Source organism: Cololabis saira, chromosome 5, assembly GCF_033807715.1.
Source record: "Cololabis saira isolate AMF1-May2022 chromosome 5, fColSai1.1, whole genome shotgun sequence".
In the NCBI taxonomy this organism is placed as follows: Eukaryota; Metazoa; Chordata; class Actinopteri; order Beloniformes; family Belonidae; genus Cololabis; species Cololabis saira.
In genome coordinates, this window is record NC_084591.1 from 1,052,200 (window position 1) to 1,068,781 (window position 16,582).

The following is a 16,582-nucleotide window of genomic DNA, read 5'->3' on the forward strand; positions in this document are numbered from 1 at the left end:
AGCTTCAGAAACAATACTGACTTGGTGATTGGGAGATAGGTGGAGCTTCAGAAACAATACTGACTTGGTGATTGGGAGATAGGTGGAGGGTGGAGCTTCAGAAACAATAGTGACTTGGTGATTGGCAGATAGGTGGAGGGTGGAGCTTCAGAAACAATACTGACTTGGTGATTGGGAGATAGGTGGAGGTGGAGCTTCAGAAACAATACTGACTTGGTGATTGGGAGATAGGTGGAGGGTGGAGCTTCAGAAACAATACTGACTTGGTGATTGGGAGATAGGTGGAGGGTGGAGCTTCAGAAACAATACTGACTTGGTGATTGGGAGATAGGTGGAGGGTGGAGCTTCAGAAACAATACTGACTTGGTGATTGGGAGATAGGTGGAGGGTGGAGCTTCAGAAACAATACTGACTTGGTGATTGGGAGATAGGTGGAGGGTGGAGCTTCAGAAACAATACTGACTTGGTGATTGGGAGATAGGTGGAGGTGGAGCTTCAGAAACAATACTGACTTGGTGATTGGGAGATAGGTGGAGGTGGAGCTTCAGAAACAATACTGACTTGGTGATTGGGAGATAGGTGGAGGGTGGAGCTTCAGAAACAATACTGACTTGGTGATTGGGAGATAGGTGGAGGGTGGAGCTTCAACATAAACATCAGTTGAGGAAAGTATTTGAAATGAACATGATTTTTAAATGTCTGTTGACATATCGGGTCATTTTATGATTCGTTTTATTATTGCTCTTACATACAGCTCCTTTAAATGAGAGGAAGGAAGAACAAAAGGACAAACCTTTCTCAAAATACCAAGCATCTTCATAGATTTCATGCATACAGTATCAATATGTTGTTTCCAATTTAAATGATCATCGATAACGACACCCAAGAATTTGGTATGAGTAACCTTCAGAATTTAAATTAAAATTATAAAATACATAAAGCAATAAAAGCTCCACCTACCCCGGCAGCAGCTCGTCCTGCAGGAAACGTGACAGGTAGACGGGGTCTCTGGTCAGGGAGATGATCCGCAGCATCTCAGCCGCCTGAGGAACACCACAATTCACTCAAACATTAATAGGTTTTAAAAAAAACATTGAAAGACAAAATAATTAAGGATTACTATGAAAAAATGATTTGAATATTATTTAATTATGCAGAGCGATTTAGAGTACATTTTCTTTTGTATTACTGATTAACTGGGTTATCTTTTGGAAGGTACAGGATCTGCAAAAATAAGCTTCGGCTTCAGCGACTCCTTTTTCGGTTACACAGAGTTTGTGTTTTATTGTTTATTGTGTGAAACTGATTAGTGTAAATATGTATGATAATGTTTTAATGTAAGCCATGATCAGCAATATTAAAATAATAAAAGGCTTGCAATATTTCAGTTGATTTGTAATGAATCCAGAATGGATGACATTTTTGTTTTTGTAATTGCATTACAGAAAATAACAATATTCTAATTTTCTGAGACAGTCCTGTATTCTTTATTCTTCTTCTTCCGGCTCTCGACGAAGGCGGACGCTTCTCTGCTCCTCTCCCTTCTCTATCTGCCCTGCTACTGCTTTTGTCCTGTCTCGTCTTCAGAGTCTCTCATTTTCACTCCTCTGAAACTCTACAATCATGGAATTGATTAACTGGTCTCTCAGCACAATCGACCAAATTTTTGCGACAAGAAGTCAGGGGGTAAGGGAGCCCTCCTGCCCCGATGGGACATTTTTTGCTGGATACACAATGGATTCCTGGAAATACTGGAAACCGTTGTGTTTGGTGATTCTGTCTGTCGAGGACGTTGAAGATGCTTCATAATTGGATTCATGATAGCAGGATTTCTCTTGATCGGAGGAGGGGGATTCCTGGTCTACCGACAAACGCGTAAGTCGGTGACAGCTGTTCTGGCTCTTTCAGAGCTGCCGGACGTGGCTGAAGGATCAAGCAAGGTGACCAACACTCAGACTTTAACGCTGGGGGAGCAAAGCCGTAAGCTGGATGCGATTCTCGAACAGAATCTCAGGCTGGCGGCGTCTTTGAGCTCATTGGCAAGATGGATAAGACCCTGGAGAAGTTGGAAGCTCGGCTTGGCGGGAATTGATCACAAATTCGTCTGATTGGAGTCGCCATTGATGAACCAGAAACTAAAGGCAGACGGAAAATTACTGAGTCTGTTTTCTTTTCAATATAATTGTTGATTCTATAATCTGGCCTTGACAGGGCGGTTTTGGCTGATCGCTGTAGTTACAATCTCCCTGGTGGAATGTAAACAAGGTGACTCTGCCCCCACTAACCCTCCCCTCCCAGGAACATCTGTGGACCTGTTTCAGAACTGACCGAGCCGTCTGATAACATCAAGGACATTGGCTGAGGAGCAGCTCTGGGAGAAGTTCACGGACTTACCGCTACACATACACTTGCTGATAACCACACCTCCCTCAACTCAACGCCTTCCTGGCTATAAGTCTTGTGAAGTTGATGTAAATTTGTCATTTTGCTTTCTGTGCTGAGGTGTTTTTTTGCACTTTCTCACTGAGTACTTATACACAGTGTGAAGATGCCTTTTTGATAACTGATAACTCACCTCCTCTGCCATCTGCTCGGCGTCCAGCGTGTCGGTGGGCGGCGTCGCCGCGGCAACGCTGCACAGCTGCAGCCTCAAGGCCGCCTGGATCTGGCACCTGAACACAAACACCCGTCACTGTGGTTCTCCAGAACCGCAGAGCTGAGGTTCTGCAGAACACGGAGCTGAGACGGATCAGGAACAAACACCCACTCTCGGACTTTCCCCTGGACGTCGGCGCCGGCGCCGTGCTGCTGCCGCAGGGACCGGCCCGTCTTCAGCAGGTGCTTCTGGACCAAGGACGAGGCCCGGGACTGAGGACGAGACGGCAGGACGTTTAGACCGGCTGGTTTACATATAATATATGTATATTATGTACGTATAGTATGTATGTGTGTGCGTGTGTGTGTGTGTGTATGCATATATTTATATATAATTAAGAAAAGAGTAATGTAAAAATAAGAAGGACATAAATAAATATTGTTAATATTTTATGGAGAAGGGGCGGGATTAAATAAGTTATACTTCTTCCCACCCCTTTTCGGACATGCAAGTGAAATTACTGTGCTGTTTTTTTGTTTTATTTTGTTTTGTTTTGTAAAATTGTCTTGATCGGCCATTTTGTATTATTATTTCTGTTTTACTTGTTCATATTTACGTTATATATCATTTGCATGTTTGGAATAAATCACTAACTAACTAACTAACTAACTAACTAAGACCGGCTGGTTTATGTTAAACCTCACAGGGAATAAAGATGTGGAAACATTTTCACATTCAGATTCAGACGTTATTGATTGGTTTGGGAAGTTATTGATTGGTTTCCTCGCGGAAACTCAGCACCGTCATAGACAAGAAACAAGAAGGAGAAATAAAACACCCCAAAAACCAAACACCCATAAAAAAGATAAAAAGATATAGAATCAAATATTGCACAAAGTTATTGCACAGCCCGGTTTGTTGTTGGATTTGTTTAAATGGACAGAAGAACTAAATGCATGTTTGTTTCCAGGACCGTGGTGACTCGGGTTCTGGATCATCAGTTGGTTCTTCTCTAAACGTTTCCAGGATCAGTAAAGACCAAACTACAACGTTATTGGACCAGAGTCCCCGGCTCGGATCGGTAGAGGGGGAAATGATTACTGAGGTTTCTGGACGTCCAAGTCTCCGCCGATCCAAACCAAAGGGTCTGAACCAGGTTCAGGTCTGGGCTCGAACCAGGTTCGGGTCTGGACTCGGACCAGGTCCTTCCAGGACCTGGATTATTTTATTTTCCATCATTCTGGTATGCAGCAGAAGTCTAAAACCGCAGGCGTCACCAACTAGATTTGTCAGAGGGCCAGAATCTTTAATTCTGGTCCGTGTCTCACCTGTCCGTCCTGGGCGGTGTAGAATGTCTCTGCCGTCTCCACCAGCTGCTTCACGGCTGTCGTTAGCGAGACGTCCGTCTCCGTCTCCAGGGTCTTCTGGTAGACCGTCCTCAGGTGGACGAGCAGCTCGTCCTCGCTGGAGAAACCTGGAGACAAACGTCAAACCAAGTCCTTAAAGACCAAGTCCTTAAAGACCAAGTCCTGAAAGACCAAGTCCTGAAAGACCAAGTCCTTAAAGACCAAGTCCTCAAAGACCAAGTCCTTAAAGACCAAGTCCTTAAAGACCAAGTCCTTAAAGACCAAGTCCTTAAAGACCAAGTCCTGAAAGACCAAGTCCTTAAAGACCAAGTCCTTAAAGACCAAGTCCTTAAAGACCAAGTCCTTAAAGACCAAGTCCTGAAAGACCAAGTCCTTAAAGACCAAGTCCTTAAAGACCAAGTCCTGAAAGACCAAGTCCTGAAAGACCAAGTCCTGAAAGACCAAGTCCTTAAAGACCAAGTCCTTAAAGACCAAGTCCTTAAAGACCAAGTCCTGAAAGACCAAGTCCTTAAAGACCAAGTCCTTAAAGACCAAGTCCTGAAAGACCAAGTCCTGAAAGACCAAGTCCTTAAAGACCAAGTCCTTAAAGACCAAGTCCTTCAAGACCAAGTCCTTAAAGACCAAGTCCTCAAAGACCAAGTCCTCAAAGACCAAGTCCTTAAAGACCAAGTCCTTAAAGACCAAGTCCTTAAAGACCAAGTCCTGAAAGACCAAGTCCTTAAAGACCAAGTCCTTAAAGACCAAGTCCTTAAAGACCAAGTCCTTAAAGACCAAGTCCTGAAAGACCAAGTCCTTAAAGACCAAGTCCTGAAAGACCAAGTCCTGAAAGACCAAGTCCTGAAAGACCAAGTCCTGAAAGACCAAGTCCTTAAAGACCAAGTCCTTTAAGACCCTTAAAGACGTTTAACACGTACAATCACAACCAAATAAAACTCTCTTTCTGCAGCTTAAACTGGAACAGTTTCACTTCCTGCATTTAGTGTCCAGGAGTTTTAATCCATTAAATCAGATGGAAAAATCCCATAATAATCCAGTAAAATTGTTAAAAGTTGTTAGCAGCACATCCTACACACACACGCCCGCCCGCATTCAGGATAAACTTCCTGACATCTGAAAAGCTTCTGTGTTTCTCTGTTCCTTTGACAGATTTAGGGATCCAGCTGTGGGATTTCTGTATTTACAAAAATGTGTGTAAAATTAAGAAACCACTTCATTTTTTTGGTAGTTATTTGCACTTTTTAGCAATTTATTTAGTTAGTTTGGACTTGTAACATCCAGATCAAGATTGGCTTATATGGGTTGTTTGGATCCGTAGCAAATAAAATACTCCCTAAAATGGCAGTGTAGCCTGTAAACATGTAAACACGTAAACACGAGACCAGTTCTATAGTGGGTCATGTAGGTTGAGGTCATGGATCTATTATAATAACTGGATCGGACGTCAAAAATGGCCGCCCATTCATTTCAATGCATTCTGCTCAGCCAGCGCATCCGCCGAAAAAATCTCTGACTTCCGGGTTTACTTCCGCATACAGCGGCCCATAGAGCATGCGCAGTTGAGTCACCTCCCATGATGCTCTGGGGCCTCCCATCATGCCCCGGGGCAATGACGCGAATATTAATATAATATGTATTAATATAATATATTAATTAATGTATATTATTACATGTATAGCATTACATATATTATTAATGTATTAATATAATATAATTATATAATATATATTAATATAAAACATCCGTGGAATGCACGGACACGGCTGTGACGTCAGCCGTGACGTCACGCCCAGAAAGAGACTTTTCTTTTACTTTTCTGGCCGTTATAAAACATTTTTGACGGATATAAAGTCCATGACTTAAAAATATAGAATACAGAGATTAGTAATGTGCGGTGATTACAGCTGGAGGTTCCTGTGAACAGTTTTAGAGGACAATCTTTTACTATTGCGGTCTATGGGAAAAAAGCTTTCTGGGCCGCATGGGATTTTTGGTTGCAGTACCGCGGTTGGCCACTGGAAAAAATCGGCGCGCCTTCTGACTGCCAGACCCGGGGGCTGGTTGAGGTGCATCATGGGAAACCCTGTTGAGGTGCATCATGGGAAACCCTGTTGAGGTGCATCATGGGAAAACCTGAGGTGCATCATGGGAAACCCTGCTGAGGTGCATCATGGGAAACCCTGCTGAGGTGCATCATGGGAAACCCTGCTGAGGTGCATCATGGGAAACCCTGTTGAGGTGCATCATGGGAAACCCTGTTGAGGTGCATCATGGGAAACCCTGCTGAGGTGCATCATGGGAAACCCTGCTGAGGTGCATCATGGGAAACCCTGTTGAGGTGCATCATGGGAAACCCTGCTGAGGTGCATCATGGGAATAATAATAATAATAATACATTTTATTTATATAGCGGTTTTCTGGGCACTCAAAGACGCTTTACATTAAAACAAAACACAAATACAAATTACAATTACACAGGACAGTACAAAAGGACACAACATGAGACAGGACATTAATCACACATTAAAAGCAGTTCTGTAAAGGTGAGTTTTGAGATGGGATTTGAATGCTGGGAGGTCTGTACAGTCACGGATGTTTTTGGGGAGGGAGTTCCAGAGGGTGGGTGCAGCGATGGAGAAGGCCCTGTCGCCCCAGGTCCGGTGCTTGGTTCTGACTGGAAGGGACAGGAGGTTGGCGTCAGAGGAGCGGAGGCTGCGGGAGGGAGTGTAGCGGTGGAGCAGGTCGGTGAGGTAGCAGGGGGCCTGGTTGTGGAGGGCTTTGTGGGTGAGGAGAAGGATTTTGAAGTGGATCCGTTGAGGGATGGGGAGCCAGTGGAGCTTCTGGAGGACTGGGGTGATGTGATCTCTGGAGCGGGTGTGGGTGAGCAGGCGGGCGGCAGAGTTTTGAATGTATTGGAGTTTATTGAGGACCTTGGAAGTTGAACCGTAGAGGATGCTGTTGCAGTAGTCGAGTCTTGAGGTGATGAAGGCGTGGATCAAGTTTCAGCTGTAGAGAAGGAGAGTGATGGACGGAGACGGGCAATATTTTTGAGGTGGAAGAAAGCAGTCCTTGTGATGTGGTTGACATGGTGTTGGAAGGAGAGGTTGTTGTCCAGGATAACTCCGAGGTTGCGGATGTGAGTGGAGGGAGACAGAATGGAGTTGTCAATGGTGAGGGTAAAGTTGTGAGCAGTTTTGGTGAGGGATTTTGGGCCGATGATGAGCATGTCCGATTTGTTGTAGTTGAGTTGGAGGAAGTTCGAGTGCATCCATGACTTGATTTCGGCGAGGCAGTTGGTCAGGGTAGAGTGGGTTGCAGAGGTGAGGGATTTGGTGGAGATGTACAGTTGGACGTCGTCGGCGTAGCAGTGGAAGTGGAGGCGGTGGCGGCGGATGATGTTGCCAAGGGGGAGCATGTAGAGGATGAAGAGTAGAGGACCAAGCACCGAACCCTGGGGGACGCCTTGTGACAGAGGGGCAGTGGAGGAGGAGCAGTTGTTGATGCTGATGAATTGATGTCTGTTGGTGAGATAGGATTTTAACCAGGAGAGGGCGGATCCGGTGATGTAGAGAGATGATTCCAGGCGGGAAAGGAGGATGGTGTGGCTGATGGTGTCGAAGGCCGCTGTGAGGTCCAGGAGAAGGAGAATGCTGAGGTTGCCGGAGTCGGAGGAGAGAAGGAGGTCATTGGTGACTTTGATGAGGGCTGTTTCTGTGCTGTGACGTGAGCGGAAACCAGATTGAAATGTTTCAAACAGATCATTGGAGGTGAGGTGGGTCTTGAGCTGAGTGGCGACGGCGCGTTCCAGAATTTTTGACAGGAAAGGGAGGTTGGAAATGGGCCGGAAGTTGTTCATGGTGTCAGGGTTGAGTCCAGGTTTTTTGAGGATGGGGGTGACAGCTGCCAGTTTGAGGGTGTCCGGGACTGATCCAGAGCTGAAGGAGGAGTTGATGATGTTGATGATGAGTGGGGAGATGGCTGGGAGACAGTTTTTTATAAATGTGGATGGGATGGGGTCCAGAGCACAGGAAGAGGTTTTCATGCCCATCATGACTGTTGAAAGAGACGCTGAAGACATGGGAGAGAAGTGAGACAGGGGCTGAGTGGTGGAGGGGGGGGAAACAGGTGGGGAGGTGGAGGGGGTGGAGGAGGTGGTCAGGTTACTGTAGATGGTCTGGATTTTGGATTGAAAAAATGAGAGGAAGTCGTTGCACTTAGAGACTGTGAAGGAGTTGGAGATGTTGTCACTGGGTTTGAGAAGTTTGTTGATTGTGGAGAAGAGAGCCTTTGGGTTGGAGGAGTCGGAATGGATGATGTTGGAGAAGTAGGTGGAGCGAGCTGAGTTGAGGGCATCCTTGTATTGGTGGAGATGATCAGAGTAGGCGAGTTGATGAACAGTTAATCCGGATTTCTTGCAGAGTCGCTCGAGTTGACGTTTACGGGATTTCAGTTTGCGGAGTTCAGGGGTGTACCAGGGTGCTGAGCGTGCGAAAGAGACTGTTTTGGTTTTGATGGGAGCCAGTTGATCAAGACAGGAGGAGAGTGTATGATTGTAGTAATCCACGAGGTCCGAGGGGTTGTCGGGTGACGGGGGAGGGGAGGCGGACATCTGAGTGGCGAGAGAGGCTGAGAGGGCAGAGGGGGAGATGGATCTGATGTTGCGGAAGGATATTTTGCGTGCTTCTTTGGGAGTGGGGATGGGGATGTTGATGTCCATAATGATTGCCAGATGATCAGACACGTGGAGGTTGAGGCTGGAGAGCTGATTTATGGTGAGGCCGGTGGAGCAGACGAGATCGAGGGTGTGGCCGCGGGCGTGAGTGGGGAAGTCGACGTGTTGAGTGAAGTTGAGGCAGTGTAGCAGGTCCAGGAATTCAGCAGCAGGTTTACAGTTAGCATCGTTGATGTGGAAATTGAAGTCACCCAGGAGGAGAACAGAGGGAGAGATGGAGCAGAGCTGGGTCAGAAAATCCGAGAGATCCGAGAGAAAGGAGGGGTTTGGTTTGGGGGGGCGATAAATGACGGCGGTGACAAGAGGAGTGGGGCCAGGTAGTTTGAAGGCAGCGTGCTCAAATGACGGAATGACAGGAATGGGGATGGAGGTTGCTTTAATGTCCTTTCTGTATATTGCTGCAACACCGCCCCCCCGCCCCTCAGCACGAGCTTGTTCCATGTAGGTGAAGTTGGGGGGAGTGGCCTGATTTAGTGAGAAATAGTCCAGGGGTTTGTGCCAGGTTTCTGTTAGACAGAGGAAATCCAGATTATTGTCCGTTATAAATTCATTCAGCAGCAGGCTTTTGTTGTTGAGTGAGCGGGTGTTGAACAGAGCCAGTTTCAGGTGGTGTTGCTTGGTGATTGGCTGAGAGGACTGAGGAAGTGGACGGAGATTGGACAGATTCACATGCTGTTTGTTGTGGTGACGTAACGAAGTTGCGGGACGGCAGGAGGACCAGAAGGAAGGAATGGAGTTTGGCGACGTGAAGTTGTAGGAAAACATGCGTCCTGAGCGGCTGTGTGGAGGATGGTTTTGCCAGAGTGGACCAGGCGTCGGACGCGGGTGGTGGGCCGCGGCGGAGTGGAGCGGCGGCATGGTCCGGGTCGAGAGCGGTAGCTGGAAGCTAACGAGAGCTAGCGTCGAGGAGCCGAGGGTCCGGGTGTAGAGGAGCGACGAAAACCCCAGGAATATCCACAGGATTAGCCACAGCATGCTACATCCAGCAGGTAAGCTTGTTGAGGAGGAGGTGGTGGTGGCTGAGGACGGAAAACAGCGGTGACCAGTAACGATGGCAGAGTAGCGAGCAGCTAGCTAGTTGCTTTAGCCGGTAGTTCAGAGCAAAACTTACTCGCGAGGGCTCCAAGAGGAGCCCGCAGCGGAGAGAAGACAGTTGCGGTGTACACGGGAGAAGTTAAAAGTTGTATCAAAACTTACCGGCAGAGGCCCAAATACTGGGCCTGCTGCGTTGGAAATGCTTCAGTAAGTTTGACGTGAGCGGGTGCCAGGGATACACAGACCACGGTTCTGCTGCGGTGTCAGGAGGACCAGAGGTTCTGCTGCGGTGTTCGGAGGACCAGAGGTTCTGCTGCGGTGTTCGGAGGACCAGAGGTTCAGAGGGAAACCTTGCTGAGGTGCATCATGGGAAACCCTGTGGTGTGTTGAGGTGCATCATGGGAAACCCTGCTGAGGTGCATCATGGGAAACCCTGTGGTGTGTTGAGGTGCATCATGGGAAACCCTGCTGAGGTGCATCATGGGAAACCCTGTGGTGTGTTGAGGTGCATCATGGGAAACCCTGCTGAGGTGCATCATGGGAAACCCTGCTGAGGTGCATCATGGGAAACGGTGTGGTGTGTTGAGGTGCATCATGGGAAACCCTGCTGAGGTGCATCATGGGAAACCCTGTGGTGTGTTGAGGTGCATCATGGGAAACCCTTTTGAGGTGCATCATGGGAAACCCTGCTGAGGTGCATCATGGGAAACCCTGCGTGTGAGCTACTCACTGCTGGCGCCGGTCCGGCCCCGCCTGGCCCGGTCCCCGGAGCGTCTCCTGGGCTTCTCGGAGCCCGGTTCTGGTTCCGGCTGGTTCTTCTGGGCCTTGACGTTGAGCCGGGCCACGTTCAGCATCTGCAGCGAGCGGCTCATGGTCTTCATCCTCTGCTTCACGGGGGTGATGTGGGCGGAGCCTGGGGGGTATTGAATAAAAATAATTTAAAATCAAACTGAATATGTAAACTGCATGTGCTGATTAACTAAATGTTTCTGTGTGTGAAACTAAGGTGCATTCCTCTGACTTCTCACAGTTCTGTAACAGGCACGAGATAAGGGGGCCCCCAGCAATAAACTTTGGGCCACCCCCCCTTTCTCTAAGAGTAATAATCTTGTTCTCGGACAGGGAGCGGCAAATCTGGCAGGACGATTGAAGAAGCAGCTGCAAGAGCTCTGCTCTGCTAGATCTCCCTCATGAGGACTCTTTAATTATATCCCAGTCTTGTGTCTTTATTTTACTTTTCCAGCTCAATCAACAAACCCGGGGTGATCAATTCGATCACAACAATTTGGGGGCATCGTCCGGGATTGAGAAAGAGGAAAAGAGGTAATTATGAAAGAACAGCTGGTTACGAAAAAGGCGAAGACACGGCCGCGCGGCAAATTCAGGGTAAGCAGACCGTTTTTTCTGCATTGGATATCAATCAAAACAAGACCGTGTCCAAAGTCTTAAGTAAATACCCAGCTGCTGAATTTAATAACTGCTAAATTTAAGGAATGACAAAGTTCTGCTGAATTTAAGAACTGCCAAATTAAAGAACAATTGCTGAATTTAATGACAACTGCTAAATTTAATGAAAAAAAAAAAAAAAAAAAAAAACAAGGACAGGGGCTGGAATAGGAATTAAAGAGAAAATATTTAGAAACGCTTTGAGGCCCATAAGAGGAATATTAAGGGTTAGAGGCCCGTAGAGGAATGTTTATTAGGGGTTAGAGCAGCCTTTCTCAACAGGGGTGTCGCGGCACCCTGGGGTGTCCTCTGACTGCTTTAGGGATGTCATCAAAAAATGACCTATTCTGACATATCATATATAAATATATGAATGCATACATATATACATTCTTTTTGCCTATGAATGAATAAATAAGATACCGTATTTTGACGACCATTAGGCGCTGACAAACGTCTTTTTTTTAAATGTGCTGCGCGCCCAATGACGCAATGCGCCCATTGTATCAATGTAAGGCGGATGTAATTGAGGCCACCATGAGAAGTTAAAGGGGGCGCGTGAATCACCCTTGATTTGCGGACGTGTTAGAGACCATCATCATTAGAGACCAGCTGATGAGACCGGCTGGATGGATGAAAGAATGATGATAGAGTGTTTAAGGCAGGTGTATGTGCGGCGACCCGGTGGTTTTTTCCACACATCACCATCGCTGCTGATCTGTGACTCTATGCCGCCCGTCTCACAGACACTGTAAAGAAAGAAGTGAAAAATATGAACGCTGTGCTTGCTGTTATTCCGGGAGGTCTGACGAAGGAATTCCAACCGCTGGACGTCGGTGTGAACCGGCCGTTTACAGTGAAGCCTGAATTATGGTTCCGCGTTAAAACGACGCGTAGCCTACGGCATAGGGTACGCCGTAGGCTACGCGGTGCCCCACACCGTACGTGCGCGTCATATGCATTTACAGCGTTGCAGTGTGGTTTTTAATTATATTTTAATCTGGGGTGTCGTGAGATTTTATTCACTTTTGAAAGGTGTCATGACTGAAAAAAGGTTGATAAAGGCTGGGTTAGAGGCCCTTTTTGAGGTAACAGGGTTATTGAAGAACCCTGTTACCGTAGACATTTTAAAGTCAGAGTCGGGCGACTCCAACCGTGACGTCGACGGGCGCACGGATTTTTGCTGGGTTTGAGGCCCTGGGATTTTGACACCCCAAAATTACTGTTAAGAGCTGCCAAAGAAACTTAAATGTTGATGGTATGCATTTCAGGAGAGGGAATAGGGGGTCTGGGACCCCCCCTTTTTTATTTTAGCTAGAGATTTAAAATGCCCGAGAAACTTGAAAGTTGAGGGTATTTGGCTTCGTGAAGATACTGTAAGATCTATGTTGACATGAGCCTGAAAAACAGAAACAGAGATGGTGAGATTATGAAATATATGTAAAATTCAGCAGTAACTACTGGCGCTTTCTACTGTACGGGTGAAGCGCCTGCGTTTATGTGTGTGCTGGTGTGCTGGTGTGTGTGTGTGTGAGAGACAGAGAGAGAGTGAGAGATGTGTGTGTGTGTGTGTGTGTGTGTGTGTGTGTGTGCGTGTGTGTGTGTGTGTTCATGAAACTTTGTGAACAGCTGAAATATATTCTGTCATTTTAAGAGTAAGAGAAGTATGATTTAATTGACTTCGTAGTTGGTTTCAAAATGGGAAATTGAATAAAGACAGAAAAGGTAAAAGAGATACGTAAAAGTTTCAGGTTCAAATGCCATGGTCGTAAAAGTTCTTCAGTCGAATCATGAGCTTTAGCAGATTTTATGGGAGATGCAGAGATGTTTCTCCTCTCTGTTTCTCCAATAGAAAGAGGAGGGGCTGTTTGGGTCTTTTTTGCAGCAACCAGATAAGTAAGGCTTTAAAAATAGAAGATTTAGAATAGATGGAACATTTTAGAATATATTTGGACACTATAAGATAATATTTTAAGAAGTAAAAAGTTTAAATTCATATGAGCCTCTCTGTTGACATTTTTTAAGATAATATGAACAATGAGCTTCTTTAAAATGATGCATTCTGTGTCTATAAAAGGAGACTTTTTTATCTGTTAAAACATACATGAGCTTCAAGAGGACTTTTTGGGAGATAACGTTTGTCCGTGTACTGGAGCGCCCCCCCCCCCTCCCTCAGTGAATCTGTGTTGAATTGCTTAGGGGTGGCAAAAGGGGCGTCTCACATTCCTTAAGTTTCAAGTGAGGGCCTCCCCTCTTACAAAACATGAGAGGAATAATAATATTAACGTCTTACATCTATAGAAGTTTTGATGAATACAGATTTTGGAACTTGTAGTATGGATATTGGTCTGTAATTTGTATACTTGTGTTTACTCTCATTTTTGTGAAGTGGAATTGCCTTTTTGCAATTTTCATTTTATTTAGGAAAAGGACCAGATTGTATGATAAATTACAGATATGGGTGAGAGGTTTTACAATGTTATTTAGGACTTTTTTACAGTTATTAATACCAGGACAGTCAGTGGATAATTTACTTTGTTTTTGTTTTGTTTGTACTGTTTATTCCGAATATGCCAACTTTTACATTTTGGAACAAGGGGTTTAGCTTAAAAAGTTTATTAGTGAATTAAAGGAGTGAAAGCTGAAAAGCCACCTGGATTCAGGATAAGAGATGAGGGGGTCGAGAAAGATAACGAAAGAATGTAAGGGTACTGACGGACCAGTCGTAAAAAGCAAAATTACTCCCTTTCTCCACTAAACCATGTCGTAAACATGTCGGGTGAAACGGGAACAAAACAAAAAAAAGGAGGAACTTTCGGAGTGTCAGGCGCGGGGTCAGGCCAAAGGCACTGTTAGTAACTCAGGAATTAAACACACACAATAATTGTATAACCACCTTAGTCACCACGACCCCCACACTACGATTACGCATACAGAGGGATGGGTGGACAAGGGGGGGCCCGGGGGTGGACGAGGGGGTCCCATGCAAAGACCGAACGTAGCCTGTGACCAGGGCTACTTATGCCAGGAGAGAATCCCGTGTGTGTGTGTGTGTGTGTGTGTGTGTGTGTGTGTGTGTGTGTGTGTGTGTGTGTGTGTGTGTGTGTGTGTGTGTGTGTGCGTGCGTTTACGTTTGCGGCCCGTCTTGTCCTGGCCGTCCTGGGACAGCCGGTACAGGTCTGAGAGACCGGAGACCAGGTCCTGCTGCAGGAGGGAGGCGTCCTCTGGTCCGGGCTGGGGGGCGGCGTGCAGCACCCTGCAACGGTAGGGGGGGCCGTTATCACCCTGAGGACCGGCCGCCGGGGGGACCGGCTCGTTTATTAACCCCCCCTCGTACCTGAGCGACTCCATCAGGTGAGAGCTGACTCCTGATTGGTCGGACTGAGGGAACCAGGTCTCCAGGATGCTGCTGCTGGGGGGGCCGTGGTTGAGTTCCTGCAGGGCCCAGTCGGGGACCGGGGGGTCCGGTTCTGGAGGACAGACATTACCATGAAAACTTACTATTCTTCCCAATGTCTAGACCAGGGGTCGGCAACCCGCGGCTCCAGAGTCGTGGTTCTTTAGCGCCGCCCTAGTGGCTCCTGGAGCTTTTTCAAAAATGTTTGACCTTTTAATTCCTTTTTTTTTTTTTCCTTTTTTCTTCTTTTTTCCTCTTTTTTTCTTCCTTTTTTCTCTCGACGTTTCCTCTTTTTTTCTCGACGTTTCAACCTTTTTCTCGACATTTCAACTTTTTTTCTCCACATTTCGACTTTTTACATTCTGGATTCATTACAAATCAACTGAAATATTTCAAGCCTTTTATTATTTTATTATTGCCGATTATGGCTTACATTTTAAGATTAAGATTCCCAGAATATTCAAATTTTTTGAGATAGGATATTTGAGTTTTCTTACTGAATTTCACCCCTCCGAAACTCTACAATCATGGAATTGATTAACTGGTCTCTCAGCACAATTGACCAAATCTTTGCGACGAGAAGTCAGGGGGTAAGGGAGCCCTCCTGCCCCGATGGGACATTTTTTGCTGGATACACAATGGATTCCTACAAAAACTGGACACCTTTGTGCCTCAAGATTCTGTCTGTCGAGGATGTTAAAGATGCTTCATAATTGGATTTGTGATAGCAGGATTTCTTCTAATTGGAGGAGGGGGATTCCTGGCCTATCGAAAATCGCGTAAGTCGGCGACAGCTGTTCTGGCTCTTTCAGAGCTGCCCGACGTTGCTGAAGGAATGAGCACGGGGATCAGCACTCAGACTTTAACGCTGGGAGAGCAAAGCCGGAGAAGTTGGAAGCTCGGCTTGGTGGGAATTGATCACAAATTCGTCTGATTGGAGTCGCCATTGATGAATGAGAGACTAAAGGCAGACGGAAAATTACTGGAGTCTGCCGGTTTCCTTTCTTTCAATACAATTGTTGATTCTATAATCTGACCTTGACAGAGCAGCTTGGCCTGCTGCTCCAGTCACAATCTCCCTGGTGGAATGTAAACTAGCGGCTCTGCCCCCACTAGCCCTCCCCTCTTCTTCTCTCTTCTTCCCCTTCTGATTCTGAAGTAACACATATGGCGTTCCTGTTTCTGAGGCTGAAATCCCGATAGAAATGAGGTTCATAACGCAGCCTCTTTGGTTGAACTTGAGTTAAAGTGGATAAAAGTGTGACTAAAACATGAGTCAGCGTTAGGTTGGGGGAGAAACAGGGAGGTGATGGGTGTTGTGGTTGGTCCTCACCGAGGGCGTGGCTGTCCTGGTCCATGATGTCGTACACGACTCCCAGAACGCTGCTCACCACGGCGGGCAGGTCGGCCGGCGGATCGGCGGCGCTGCCGTCCATGGAGCCGTGGACGGCCGTGTCCTGCAGAGGGACGGCCGGCGTGTCCTGCAGAGGGACGGCCGGCGTGTCCTGCATAGGGACGGCCGGCGTGTCCTGCAGAGGGACGGCCGGCGTGTCCTGCAGAGGGACGGCCGGCTGCAGGACGGTGAGCAGGGCCGTGGACTGGGACAGGGGGGCCAGGACGGCCGAGCACAGCAGCCCCCCCACGTCCACCTCGGCCAGCTGCAGGAGACGGAGAGACCGGGTCAGCAGCCGCACACTCAGGAAGCCCCGCCCCTCGTTACCGGGGCAACGCCAGCCATCGCTGGTACTTACCGGTTTAAAAACCACCAGAAACAATAAATAAATTAAAATAAATGAATTAAAAGATAAGGTCCAGGTTTCTTCTTTCTTCCCGTGTCCGACCTCGGCAGAAAATACTACCGTACGATCCCCGTTTCTTTTATCTCAGTTTCTTTTTTTTTTCAAAGGCTTTTTCATGCAAATAGATGATTTAACAGCAGGAAGTCAGAATGTGCTTCCACATAGATCAGGGGCCGACAACCTGCGGCTCTAGAGCCGCATGCAGCTCTTTAG

General features: G+C 46.9%; 1 protein-coding gene across 1 annotated transcript in view; it reads right to left on the reverse strand.

The window, feature by feature from the left end:
- The window catches only part of ticrr (TopBP1-interacting, checkpoint, and replication regulator), a 47,579-nt gene that overhangs the window by 19,346 nt on the left and 11,651 nt on the right, over positions 1-16,582 (reverse strand). The window contains exons 5-12 of the mRNA XM_061720725.1: positions 15,904-16,228; positions 14,511-14,643; positions 14,305-14,429; positions 10,458-10,640; positions 3,925-4,070; positions 2,768-2,868; positions 2,576-2,672; positions 961-1,043 (exon numbers count right to left, since the gene is read on the reverse strand). Coding sequence (XP_061576709.1) covers positions 961-1,043; positions 2,576-2,672; positions 2,768-2,868; positions 3,925-4,070; positions 10,458-10,640; positions 14,305-14,429; positions 14,511-14,643; positions 15,904-16,228 — 1,193 coding nt within the window. The remainder of the gene's footprint in view (positions 1-960; positions 1,044-2,575; positions 2,673-2,767; positions 2,869-3,924; positions 4,071-10,457; positions 10,641-14,304; positions 14,430-14,510; positions 14,644-15,903; positions 16,229-16,582) is intronic.